The sequence below is a fragment of the Raphanus sativus genome, chromosome 9 (genome assembly GCF_000801105.2).
Source record: "Raphanus sativus cultivar WK10039 chromosome 9, ASM80110v3, whole genome shotgun sequence".
NCBI classification, from domain to species: domain Eukaryota; kingdom Viridiplantae; phylum Streptophyta; class Magnoliopsida; order Brassicales; family Brassicaceae; genus Raphanus; species Raphanus sativus.
Genome location: NC_079519.1, coordinates 32,030,797 through 32,044,564, shown reverse-complemented (window position 1 = coordinate 32,044,564; position 13,768 = coordinate 32,030,797). Strand labels below are relative to the sequence as shown.

Genomic DNA, 13,768 nt, shown 5'->3' with positions numbered 1-13,768 from the left:
GATGAGATTCTCTAATATGAAATTAGAACTGCTATTGATTGCGACTTTAATAATTATGTCTAAGCCAGACTGTCTCCTAGCTAGAGTTTTGAGAGGGAAGTACTGCCATAGTAAATCCTTTCTAGAGGTTTCCCTACCGGCTAGCTGCTCACACGGATGGAGAAGTATACTACATGGCAGGGATCTTCTAATTACGCACCTAGGCAAGTCTATTGGCAATGGACTAGAAACTAAAGTCTGGAAAGATTCATGGATTTCTCTCGATGAGCAAATCAAAATGCATGGACCTCTACAGGAAGAAGTTATTGATCTTAGGGTGGCAGACCTACTCACAACAGACCTCCAATGGAACAAGACAAGAGTCCAGGAAATCTTACCTTCGGTAGCACCTCAGATACTGTGCCTGAAACCAAGCCAAACAGGAGCCTCCGATGCTTTCATCTGGCAGAAAACCTCCTCGGGTACCTATACAACAAAGTCAGGGTATTACTCAGCAAGGATGGATCATGTTCAGCAGGAAGCTATGATAAACTCAGACTTCGACTGGAAGAAGGATGTATGGAAAAACACCTGCTCACCTAAGCTGAAGGTTTTTCTCTGGTCGATTCTAAAAGGAGCTCTACCTCTAGGTGACAACCTACAAAGAAGGGGAATCAACACAGAGGTTAAATGCCCACGTTGTCAGGGAGAGGAGACAACAATACATACATTCTTCCTATGTCCATTTGCAGTGGAAGTGTGGAAGCTGATACCTCTTAGAGATGTAGTTCACATAGCTACGGATGAAGCGATCCCGGAAGTGCTGACGAAATTCAGAAACAGCATCTGTCTACCTCCTTCTGGAATCACCAACAACATCCTCCCCTGGGTAGTCTGGTCGATTTGGCTATCACGGAACGCCCTAATCTTCGAAGCTCTAACCTCTCCCCCTGAAGAGATTGCGACAAGAGCAATAAGATTAGGCCGCGAGTGGACGTATGCACAAGGGATCAAAGCAACTCCTACTAACGTGATTCAAAGGGGGACGAACAGCAAATCTCACCCGGTGGAGACAGAGGGAGAAACTCTCTGTCGGTCAGATGCAGCGTGGAACAAACAAACAAAGCAGGCGGGATTTGGATGGATCTTCACAGGACACGGCTTCACAACGGCAGTAGAGGGATCGAACTCGCAGGATTATGTAGACTCTCCTCTGGTAGCGGAAGCGATGGCGATGCGACTCGCCCTCATCAAGGCAGCGACCCTAGAGATCAAAACTCTCAGGATGTCCTCCGACAATAGAACGCTCATTCGAGCAATCCACGGTGACATGCAGGCTAAGGAAATCAGAGGAATCGTCCACGACATCCTTGAAATCTCCTCTGTTTTCGTCTCAATTTCCTTTTCTTTTGTTTCTCGCGATTTCAACAAAGAAGCTGATGCCTCAGCTAAGCTTTCGTTACGTCGTCGTTCTGTATCAACCCTTAATGGGTAAACTTTGGGCCTGAGGCCATTCTTTCTGATTAATGAGATCGTATGTGCACAAAAAAAAAAAAAAAAAAAAAAAAAAAGAGTAGTTTCTTTCAGTTCTTGATTTAATAATTAGTGGTTGTTTCATAAAACACGTCTTTTGATTTATGTTTAAATTATCAAGTCACTGTACTCTTATTCTACATACCCCAATGTTTCAGAATCTAGAGAGTCCATTATAATCTTAGATCAATATGTATATTATTCAAATGATATCATCCCAAAGAAGAAAGCATCGCTAAGCATGCTGCTCTAAGCACACCCGTATATACTAACAAAAAGTATGCGACATCAACAAGACGACACAGTTTCATATTTATGCAATTAGCATTTTGACAATGGCGTTGTGTGATTATTTAAAGCCTTTTACAACAAAAAAAAAAACTTATTAGCCGCAAATCATTCTTAAAATATTTAAATAATTAGTTTTACAGCAAATAATTATATTTTCTTATGGTAATTTCGTGAGTGTATCTAGTCAGGCATATGGTGGTTTGGTGATTAATTAGTGTTTCAGGATGTAATCTCAGATGGATCGGGTTAATTAGGGTAATGTCCGCATCAATGTAAACAAATTAAACCTTTGATAATATTTTAATTTATTTCTTTCAAATGAATAATATTAATAGCCATTATGTAAATATGTCATCCTATCGCTCTATAATTTCGTTCAAAAACTGTATATGAGTAATGACTGATGAGGCGTGGAACATACATAATTGTGATTTTCACCAAATTTCTTTAGAAAACTAATAAAACATTGTTTAAGTCTTTTAAAACTTGGAAAGGTTTTTCATTTGTATTTTCAAACATTTTCCAAAAGAAAGAAACTTGATGGAAGACAACTTGTAAACGTTTTCTTCATAAAGTGACAACGAAGCTCAACTTGTAGAAGAAGGTGTTTTAATTTACCACAGTTGACTAGAACCACATAATATCTACGAACAAAGAAATAGAATAATGATTTCGTAAAGAAAAAAATGATTTGTGACTCATACATACTTGACTGAATTTTTGTATCTTAAAAATCTTTAAGTGGCTCCTCGCATGATGTCAAGAGCAAGCCTCTAAAAACAATTAATTTTCTACACTCTTTACCTAATCCTAGAAACTAATAAGATCGTAATCGACAAAGCCTAGTGACGTTATTTATTGTAATAAACCCTAAAAGTATATTAAAACTAATTACCAAACAAAATAATCGTAACGATTCCACACCATAATAATATCTTAAACATATATGGTCAGTTTCCTTTAAATTAATCAGAGGTTTCGTGCAGCTTTCCTCGCAACCTCGAGAGTATTATAAGTAGAACGTAATGGAGCAATGAAACCAAACCAGATCACACACTTACCAACCCTCAAACACACACTAAAACTGTTTCGTGCGAAACAAGCTACTAGTTTCTTGACATACAAGAAACCAAGAAGATGTTTGAAACCGGAGCAATATGGGGATTAACCGGCACGACCGTGACGAGCTTTATGTTCATTTGGGCTATGTACTCACAATACGTCCCTCGCCATCTCCGAGTCACCGTGGAAAAATACGGCTACAAGATGGTCGGATGGGTCTCTTTCTACGTCCACATCAAGTTCACAGAGTACACGGAAGAAGGTCTCAAGAGAAGCGATAACTATGACGCCATACGCAACTATCTATCTACGAACTCAGCTGCTCGTGCGCAGAGGTTAAAGGCCAACGAGTCCAAGAACAGCAAGTCCTTGGTGCTTAGCATGGACGATCACGAGGAGGTTGAAGATGTGTTCAATGGTGTGAAGGTGAAGTGGTATTCTAGCGTGAAAGTGACTCAAACACAGTCGAACTATGGTCGAAGCAGCTCGGACGAGAAAAGGTTCTTCACGCTAACTTTCCATAGACGACATAGAGGGATGATCATTGAGACATATCTAAATCATGTTCTGGAAGAAGGGAAAGCTATAGGGTTGAGGAATAGAGAGAGGAAGCTTTACACTAACAACTCAAGCTCAGAGTGGTATCCTTGGAGGTCAGGGAAGTGGAGCAATGTCCCTTTCCATCATCCCGCGACGTTCGAGACTTTGGCTATGGATCCTGAGAAGAAAGAAAGGATCAAGAAGGATCTTATAAAGTTTAGCAAAGGGAAAGACTATTACAAGAAGGTTGGGAAGCCGTGGAAGAGAGGCTACCTCTTGTTCGGTCCGCCCGGGACAGGGAAGTCGACCATGATATCCGCGATATCGAACTTCTTGGACTATGATGTGTATGATCTTGAGCTAACCACCGTGAAGGATAACTCAGAGCTGAAGAAGCTGTTGCTTGACACAAAAGGCAAGTCTATCGTTGTGATTGAAGATATTGATTGTTCTCTTGACCTCACGGGGCAGAGGAAGACTAAAAAGGAGGAAGATGAAGAAGATGACGCGGAGAAGAAGAAGGAAGCTGAGAAGAAGGAGAAGAAGGAATCAGAGAAGCTGAGTAAAGTGACACTCTCAGGGCTGTTAAACTCCATTGATGGGTTATGGTCAGCTTGTAGTGATGAGAAGATTATTATATTCACAACGAACTTTGTGGATAAGCTTGATCCAGCGTTGATAAGGAGAGGGAGGATGGACAACCATATTGAGATGTCTTATTGCAAGTTTGAAGCGTTTAAGGTTTTGGCTAGGAACTACTTAGAGATTGAGTCACATGAGTTGTATGGAGAGATAGAGAGGTTGCTCGAGGAAACCGACGTGTCTCCTGCTGATGTCGCGGAGATTTTGATGCCGAAGTCTGATGAAGAAGATGCAGATGTTTGCATCAAGCGTTTGGTCAAGACTGTGGAAGAAGAGAAGGAGAAGGCAAAGAAGTTGGCTGAGGAAGAAGAGAAGAGTAAAGCAGAGAAGGAAGAGAAGAGGAAGAAGAAGAAAGCAGAGGAAGAAGAGAACAAGAAGGTAGAGGAGGAAGAGAAGAAGAAAAAGACAGAGGAAGAAGACAAGAAGGAGAAAGAAAAGAAAGTGGAGGGTTCGGAGGAAAACGGCAGCGTTTCTGTGGAAAATGGTATCAGGTAAAACGACATGACGACGAAAAGAAGTGACGCATGATGAATCTTTAGTTTATTGTGTAAGGTTGAACTTTAATATCTTTTTTTTTTCTTTGAGAACTTTGGGTGAATATCTTTCCCAGAAAAGGTTGTACTTTGGCATAGTGTTATATTGTGTCACTACACAAATTAAAACCAACCTAATAAATATTATTTAACACAAAATGACACATATCATTGTGTATTTTCATCTCTTATGATCAAAATAACAACAAAAGAATCCCAAAACAATTATTATTTTTTTCCATTTTCTTGAGTATACAATTTTATTTCTAAGTTTCTGATTTTTTTCCAAATATTTTATTATCAGAAAAAAGAAAAACAACAATTTTAATTAAAATAGTTTTAAGTAAATAATTTTTAACCCTTAACTTTTAAATTTAGAATCGAAAAACTCATATTTTTGTTAACAAGCCATTTTGGCCTCACTAAAAATCAACCGTTAAATATAACCAACGGCATTAAACAGTGAATTTTAACGAAATTGAAATGGTTTAGTCAACGAAAATATGAGATTTACTCGTGTTTTACTAGAAGCTGAAGGTTAAAATGACGTATTTATGTGTTGAGAATTTTTTTAGCTTATTTTCGAAAGTTAAGAATTATTTTGTCAATTTTCCCTACAAGGAAACATATTTGTTTGGATATTCATTTTTCCCATCATCCCGTCATTCAGAAGTCTTGTGTTGGATAGTAAAAATGAGTTATGTTATGTGTCAATATTTCTATGATTTTCTTTCATGTTATATATTTTAAACTTCATTGCAATGCATATGCATTATATCTTTGTTCATAATAAAAAATGGTCAAAAAAGAATAGTATGTGGATTGACCGACTTCTCAACACCAGAGTCATTCATATGCTAATATTTTGGTTGGTTGGTATGTCAAAATTTACAAACTATTTTATTAGAAATTTAGAATTGTATGTGGATTGACCGAACCCTCAACACCACGGTCATATGATAATATTTTGGTAGGCTGGTATGTCAAAATCAACATAATATTTTCACGGTTTCACATAATATAATGAAATTTATGATTAGAAATGGGTATCATAGGTCGGGTACTAACGCGGACACATAGAGATTAATACTTGAAAATTACCTGAAAAATAGACGATGATTGAAAACTATCATATATATGTATGAGTAATAAAACTATGATATTTTACAAACAACCAAGAAACAAATATATTTTTTCAAATTGAAAAATGGGTTGAATAACAAGTTTAAAACGGTCCGCTGTATGTGCCATGTGGATTTATACAAAGAAAATTCGAATTTGTATCCTCAAATCATATTCATTAAAGTTAATTTAATAGGTATAATCTAACATGAAGAAGTGTTTTTTTTTGTGAAGTAACTAAATATATATCTCTATAATCTTCTTCACCGGAACTCTGGTCAACTAAATTATGTTCTTCATATTGTAAGATTGATTATGAATCGGATATTGTCGACAAAGATATATGTATATATCCCCTATATATTAATCATGTTGCAACATTGTTTGGTAGCCACATGTCATCATGAGAATTATTCTGAGGATTGTTAAAGAAATAAATTGGTCCATATACACATATATTATAGTTTTTATTAAATAACTATTAAACTAATTATTAATATATAAAAGAATATTCTCTGTTGTTTTTTTAAATAAAAGCTACGGAACTTCCTAATATGATTGACATATATATCACCATTAATGATTATAAATAATAAAGATTTGATAATAATTTTTTATCCTCTATACTTTTCGTTTAATTTTATTTGTTAAAATAAATTAAACAATCACATTAAGCATATAATAAAAAAATTATATTTTTTCTTATATGTTGTATTTCGAATTTTTTAAAACGATTATAAATTACTAAAAATGGTACAAGCCTCACATTGAAAATTTTGTGATCAATAGTAACTTTTTTTCAGTTCAGCCTATCGTTTTTAATGGGTCTTGAACATTTTTTTAATGATTAACTAAATAAATCACGTACATAAAAGAAAGTGTTTTGGTTTAAAAGTTGTTGCATACCCAAATCAGTATGAACCATCGTCACTTTCATTTAAAATTTGGTTACAATAAAAAATATATGGTTGGGAAAAAAATCCGAATCCAAATAACCGAACCAAATCCAATCTACAAAATAGTATAGAACTTTAATCAATTTCGTTAGATATCTGAACATGTTTAAAATTTTGGTATCTAAAAACCAGAACTGAACCCGATTCGTACCAAAATATTTTGGGTATCCGAGTATATTCGAATCAAATTTATATACTTAAATATATTATTTTAAAAAATTAATATCTCAAAGAAATAAACAAAATACTTAAGATGTTTTTAAATTGTCCAAAATATTTAGAAATATATAAAAATAGTAAAAGTTATATATTTAAAATAACTAAACATTACTCAAAATACCAAAATACTGAAAATATCTATTCATTTTCTATCCAAATATTTAAGTTAAACCAATTTTTATGTTAAATTTAAGTATTTTGGTATACATTATTCAAATTTATATGTAACATATTATTTTTATTTTTATGTTTTGAGAAATTTAAAGTATATATGAACTTTAAGTTTTAAAAAAATTAAATGGGTTATCTGAATCTAAAACCAAACCGAATATATAAAGATTCGAACCAAATTTGCAAAAATCCAAACCGAACCTAACCAAACCAAATGATACCTACCCATATTTCATCCCTAATCAAATGTAAAAAAAATTATTGATAACAAAAAAATGTATTATTTATTTAGATACAACATATTTAAAAAAAAGTTCACCCCGCGCAAGGCGCGGGTTATCATCTAGTCTATCTTATTAAAAGAGGAACATTACAACTTCTTCTAGGTAGATTTTTAAAAATAGATTTCATATATTTAAATTAAATATCTCATTCTTTATATATAATATGTACCATAGTCTAACTTTGCATAGATGTATTTCCTTAAATACAGTTCTTCTTTTTGTCCATATTTCATATATGATTTTTACATTTATTACATGTCGATTTAAATAAGATATATATTAAGAAGACTAAAAATATTAATCGTTCTATAATTACCCTATACAATTCATTTTAAATTGATCAGTATACTTTCATTGCCCATATTAATTTTATTAGTACGAATAACATTAGGTAGATAAGTCATAAACACATACATAAAGATATGACTATTTTTATAACTACGTTGGACCTAATCTACTTTCTAAAACAAATAACACATAGCTTCATATATTGTATAGAATATAGTAATATTTTATAGTATTATCCTTATACAATAATACTAAAAACAAACCAAACTGAAATATAATATATATCGAAAATGCTTTGAACCATTACACACAAAATATATTAGACCTCAGAGATAAAATTCACTTTGAAATTACATAATAATTATTTTAAAATTTTAATTTTCGTAATGTACAAAAAAACATAAGTTTTATATAAAAATTTTGTGTTACAATAAAAAGACACAACTCGCGCTTGCAAAGTGTTATTTTTACATACGAAAAACAGTTTTAATATTGTTCTTTAAACACAAAATTGAATTATACAAACTCGATACTACATAAAACTAAACAATATAGAATACATTTTAAAAATAAAACCTGTGCGGGTGTGCATATGTTTATATAATATATAAATATATTATGTTCCACATATTTTCATATAAATAATACCCCAATGTAAGTTTTGTATGTTAAATGTTGAAAAATACAAAATATATAGCACTATATATTTTAAATAATATAGAAAAATATACTTTACGTTATCATAAATTTTAAAAAACAAATTTATTAATTAAACACATTGCTTATTTAAACACATTAGTACACATTGTTATTTATCAAAATTTTATATTAATACACATTGTGATCATGTATAACATTTACTAAAAACAAAGACAAAAAAAATTGACTCTCGCTCGGTCGAGCGGGTCATGATCTAGTTAACATTAAACAACAACAAAATATGCCCCTATGTGTCATGGCATTCTTCTAAACGCAAATCAAACTCCTGCAAGATTTTTTTTCATATATTTCCTTGGAAACCACTTGTTAAGATTATGTATTGTATATACATAAAAGAGCCGAAACTTGCTTATAAAAGAAACCCATCTCGTAGCTTATTGACCACCATAGCCTCTTTGTTCATTTTATCTCTCTCTCAACCGTTAGAGGTCAGCTCTCTCTCTCTCTCTCTGTCTCTCTCTCTCTCTCTCTCTCTCTCTCTCTCTCTCTCTCTCTCTCTCTCTCTCTCTCTCTCTCTCTCTCTCTCTCTCTCTCTCTCTCTCTCTCTCTCTCTCTCTCTCTCTCTCTCTCTCTCTCTCTCACACACACACACACACTTCATAGCCTTAGGGTGTGATGAGATCATTGTAAGCGTAGCTAGGATGTTATTAAAATCGTAGAACAAGAAATATTTCCAACTGTTACTTATTAGGTATTACTTGCAAGTACTTCGAAACTTGGTCTTTCGACAAAATCGTAAAATCGAGTTTTTCCGACAAAACCACAAAATCGAGTTTTCCCGCCAAAACCATAAAACCGAGTTTTTCCGCAAAAACGATTTTGGGTTTTTGGCGGAAAACTCTATTTTTAGTTTCAGCGGAAATTTTTGATTTTGCGGTGTTTGCGATTTTGACCGGAAAACTCGGTTTTGCGGTTTTGACCGAAAACTTGATTTTGCGGTTTTTGCCAAAAACTCATTTTTGCGGTTTTTCGATCTTTGAATTTTCGATGAGAAAACTCTGTTTTGCATAATTAAATAAATTTTAAATTTCAATATATATATCTAAATATTTTATGATAGTTGTGTGGATCAAAATAAAAGGTTTAAAATTTAAGCCATGGGCCTATTAGGGCCAGCCCTTTTTAACCCTTTTTCAAAAGCAAGGGTTAGGACTACAAACAGGTTTGCAGGGTTAGGTCTAACCCTGATATGTTGAGCCCATATTAACATCCCTAGTCTTTCCCCGTCTCTCTGTTTCTGCAAATGGTTTTCTTCTCTCAATTTATCACGCTCGATCCTTATCTTCAAAATGGTGTTTTCTTTTAAATTTCAATACCTAAGGAACTACATGTGGGTATTTGTAAATTTGGGCAGTGAACTTGACTTGTCGGATTAGATCAGTCAACAAACCTATTTATCCATAAAAAGTCGCTAAACTATATGAGAGATCAACATAAATTAGTATAAGATTAGGACAAGTCATCATTATCTAAGTTAGTCTTGAGTTAATCTCCACCAGTATTGATGCAAAAGTTGACACTGAAACACAATACTCTTCATGTCCATCTTAAGATTAAAATCAGTTCGAGATGACCCAAAGGTTGGATGCAAAAGGGATCTTCGTTGACATCGGCAAGTGGGATGATGGATCCGACCATGATGGTATATCAAAGATATATATAGGATGTGGAATTAAAGGCGTACGTTGTATTTATTTCGACTACGTCAAGAGTGGAAAATCAATAGAAGGATCATGCCATGGTACGCAGGTTCCTATGGTATGGCTACAAATCATTTTATTTATTTATCTATTTATCTATTTCTACGAAAGTTCCTTCGTCTATCTATTTATATTATTAAAAAGAAGTACAAAATAAAAATAACCTTTAATTTTACTAATTATTTACACTAGAATGTCATTGAGATATTTACTGAACATATATTTAAGTATGCATGTCTTTCCGTAATTTAGATAATAAATTTAACCATCTAATATCTTTTCATAATTTAAATAATAGATTTTCTTAATCGAATTTTAACCAAAACAAAATTTCATTAATATATTAAATATTTTAATATTTATTAGTAATAAATAATAAAGTAAAAAATCATACATAATAATCAATTTATATATATAATATAAATAAAATATAAAATAATCTATTAAGTTATTAGTATAATGTTTTCATATATATATAAACCCAATTAGTTATAAATATTGGATTTATTTATATGATACACTATAATATAAAAGATAATTAAAATCATAAAATATAATTAGTCAAAGTAATAAATAATCTTTTATATTTTAAAATATTATATTAACAGTCATGTAATACATTTAAATTTACAAATATATACTATATCGTTTTGTACAAAAATAATAATTGTGAAAACAATTTTCAGACATAGTCAAATTTTTAGGAATAAACAATAACAACGTGAGATTATTTTTTTTAAAACAAATTTGTTTTAATATAAATTCCAAATAATTAGAATTCGAAAGCATTATGACCCATCCTATACTATTTTAATTAGGATAATTAACTTTATATCATAATATCTTATTAATTTTTTAGTTTTAATTTTTGTTATAACTGCAAAATTTAAATTTTGATCAGATATTATAAATACATTATTTAACACAAATAAATGACTAAAAATAGAAAATAAATACCCGTGCAAGATCTAGTTAGGAATTAATCTGGAGAATGCTGAGTTTTGGGATCCTTGTTTCACCAATTTTTTTGCAGGTTGAGATTAACCTTCTAGAAAATGAACATCTTGAATCTGTAAGTGGTACTTACTACGAGACTGAAGGTATTTATTCACTTGAATTCAAAAGTAACTTGAAGACTATTGGACCTATAATGCCTATGCCTATGCGAAATGAAAGTGTACCGGAGGGATCTAAGGCTTTTACACTAGCAGTCAAAGGGAAGAAGATCACTGGGTTTCACGGTTCTAAAACTTATCCGGTCAACTCTCTTGGAGCATATTTCAATTGGATAACTCCAACTAGAGTGGAAGCAAAGGGCGGAAAGGGAGGCAAAGCGTGGGATGATGGATATGAGCATGAAGATGTATCAACGATTAATGTGCGAGGTGGTTATGGAGGCATACAATCCATCCAGTTTAACTATGTAAGGAATGGAGTTGTGAAAAGAGGGCCACTCCGTGGTATCTCTAGTGGAGGTTACCCAGTGACGGTAAGTAACTAGAAAACTAAACTCCCTCGCTATCTGAGTCTTATACTATTGTTTGTAATCTTTGGTAGTTTAACAACTTTTTTTGCAGTATGAGATTAACTATCTCAACGATGAATATTTAGTGTCTCTTGAGGGTTACTATGATGAGGGTTCAAGAGTCATTCAAGGGATTCAGTTCAGAACTAACACGAGGACATTTGAGATGATGGGATATGCCAAGGGTACTAGGTAGGAAGTTTACACTTGCAGCCAATGGAAATAAGATAACTGGGTTTCATGGATATGCAGACAAGAGGGCGCTTATCTCTATTGGAGCATATTTCACGACGACTCCTTGTAAACTGGAAGGCGTTAGTGATCCTAAAGAGGGATTAAGTTGGGATGATGGTGCTGCTTATGATGGCATAAGATAGGTGATCGTTGATGCATTTGCTACTTATGTACATTGTATCAGGTTCGAGTACGAGAACAGAGGCAAAGTAATTAAGACTAATCTCCGGGGAAACGTTGGAAGAGAAGAAGAGGTCATTATTCATTTCAGTCTTTTTTTTTTTTGAACACTTATTATTCATTTCGGTCTAAAGTTTTTTTATTTTCAGTCTAAAGTTTCCTTGACCACATGTATATATATATGAACTTTTTTCTCTGTTGCAGTTTGTGATTGATTATCCAAATGAATTTATCACGTCTGTGGAGGTGTCAATAGAAAGAGGCTTGATAACGTCTTTGACAATCAAAACATCAAAAGGGAGAACATCTCCGACATTTGGAGATGTGAGTTCTGGAACCAGATTCGTGCTGGAGAAACCAGGGAATATCCTTGTTGGGTTCCATGGAAAGGCAGGTTCTGGTCTTCGTGGTCTTGGAGCATACTATCGCCCGTTGCCTCCTCCTCCTGATACGGAGAAACTAGAAGAAGAAGGTGGCGATGGAGGAGACTACTGGGACGACGGTGGTTCTTTCAACTGTATTGGAAAGATATACATTGGACTAACCGAAAACGCTATAGCTTTTGTCAAGTTTATGTATGTCCAAAACGATGGTCGTATAGTCTTCGGTGATGATCATGGGAGCAAGACCCTATCTGATATCCAAGAGGTCACTAATTCAATTCCAGTACTTTGCAGATATCGATAGTAACATGGTCAACTAACTAGTATCTTTCATTTTCTTTTTCTTGTTTTCAGTTCACAATAGGTGATCCTGCGGAATATCTCACATCAGTGGAGGGTGAGTATGATGATAAATCTGGAGTTATAACCATGCTTAGGTTCATTACCAACAACAACTCCAGGGTTTTTGGATTCAGTTCAACATCAAGCTTCACACTCCATAAGAGTGGACACCAGATCGTTGGGTTCCATGGGAGATCCAGTAACATGCTTCATCAACTCGGGGTCCATGTTCTTCCCATCAACTCTAATTAAGTTCTTTAATGATCTCTTTACCTCTTGCACTACTCGGCTTAGTGTATACAATGTTGTTTTGTGTGTCTTCCAACAATCCTCATTTAATAAGACAACTTTTTCTAGTTTTTTTTTTTTGTTCAAAAGACAACTTTTTCTAGTTAAGTCCCTATTTTCTAAAGTAAATTATGGCAGTGATAGCTCTGTCCATTCCAGGGCGAAAGTATACTAGTGGATTAGTCATACGTTTGGTTTTGAAAATAATGATGAGTGAAATTAAATCGAGTCTGGAATTACATCTAAGAGGAAACATCCAATCATAGATTTCTTCATTAGTTCAGTCGATCTAAGATCATTTTTATTGTAATATATGAAGAACATTTCAATAATTTAGGATTAAGGATTAAGGACATCTCTAATTCAACTCCATTTTTTACTCCAAAATAGAATAAAAGTGAATATAGAGTAACAAATACTCAAACCGACTCTATATTTTATTTTATTTTGAAGTTTACTCCATAAATGGAATAATATATTTTTTGTTTGTTCATGACTCCATTATGGAGTGAAGAATGAAGTAGGATTAGAGTATTTTTACTCTATATTCACTTTTACTCCATTTTGGAATAAAAATGAAGTTTTACATTAGAAATGCTCTAATACCTTAACAGAGTTAATTTATATAAATACTTAAAAATTAAATCTATTATATTAAAATAGAAGTCACAACTTCATTTCATGTGTGATATTTTAAGTTGGACCATTATTTAGAAGATTTATAAAATACACATAATTTAACTATAATATCGATTAATATCTTCATTTTATTTAAA

General features: G+C 33.1%; 3 protein-coding genes across 3 annotated transcripts; all 3 read left to right on the top strand.

Annotated features, from left to right (window-relative positions):
• Window positions 1–55: 55 nt before the first annotated feature.
• On the top strand, window positions 56–1,474 carry LOC130500233 (uncharacterized). Its single transcript, XM_056994997.1, has one exon. It carries the CDS (start codon window positions 56–58, stop codon window positions 1,472–1,474), a length of 1,419 nt encoding a protein of 472 aa, XP_056850977.1.
• Window positions 1,475–2,724: 1,250 nt separating this feature from the next.
• LOC108833144 (AAA-ATPase At3g28510) lies at window positions 2,725–4,739 on the top strand. Its single transcript, XM_018606579.2, has one exon. The coding sequence runs from the start codon at window positions 2,941–2,943 to the stop codon at window positions 4,540–4,542; it is 1,602 nt and encodes a 533-aa protein (XP_018462081.2). The 5' UTR covers window positions 2,725–2,940; the 3' UTR covers window positions 4,543–4,739.
• Window positions 4,740–9,898: 5,159 nt separating this feature from the next.
• LOC108826150 (jacalin-related lectin 44-like) lies at window positions 9,899–13,059 on the top strand. The gene is given in 6 exon segments (XM_018599531.2): window positions 9,899–10,098; window positions 11,074–11,529; window positions 11,618–11,755; window positions 11,757–12,053; window positions 12,184–12,627; window positions 12,717–13,059. Coding segments are annotated over 6 exon segments (1,764 nt in total). The 5' UTR covers window positions 9,899–9,909; the 3' UTR covers window positions 12,957–13,059.
• The last annotated feature ends 709 nt before the right edge of the window (window positions 13,060–13,768 follow it).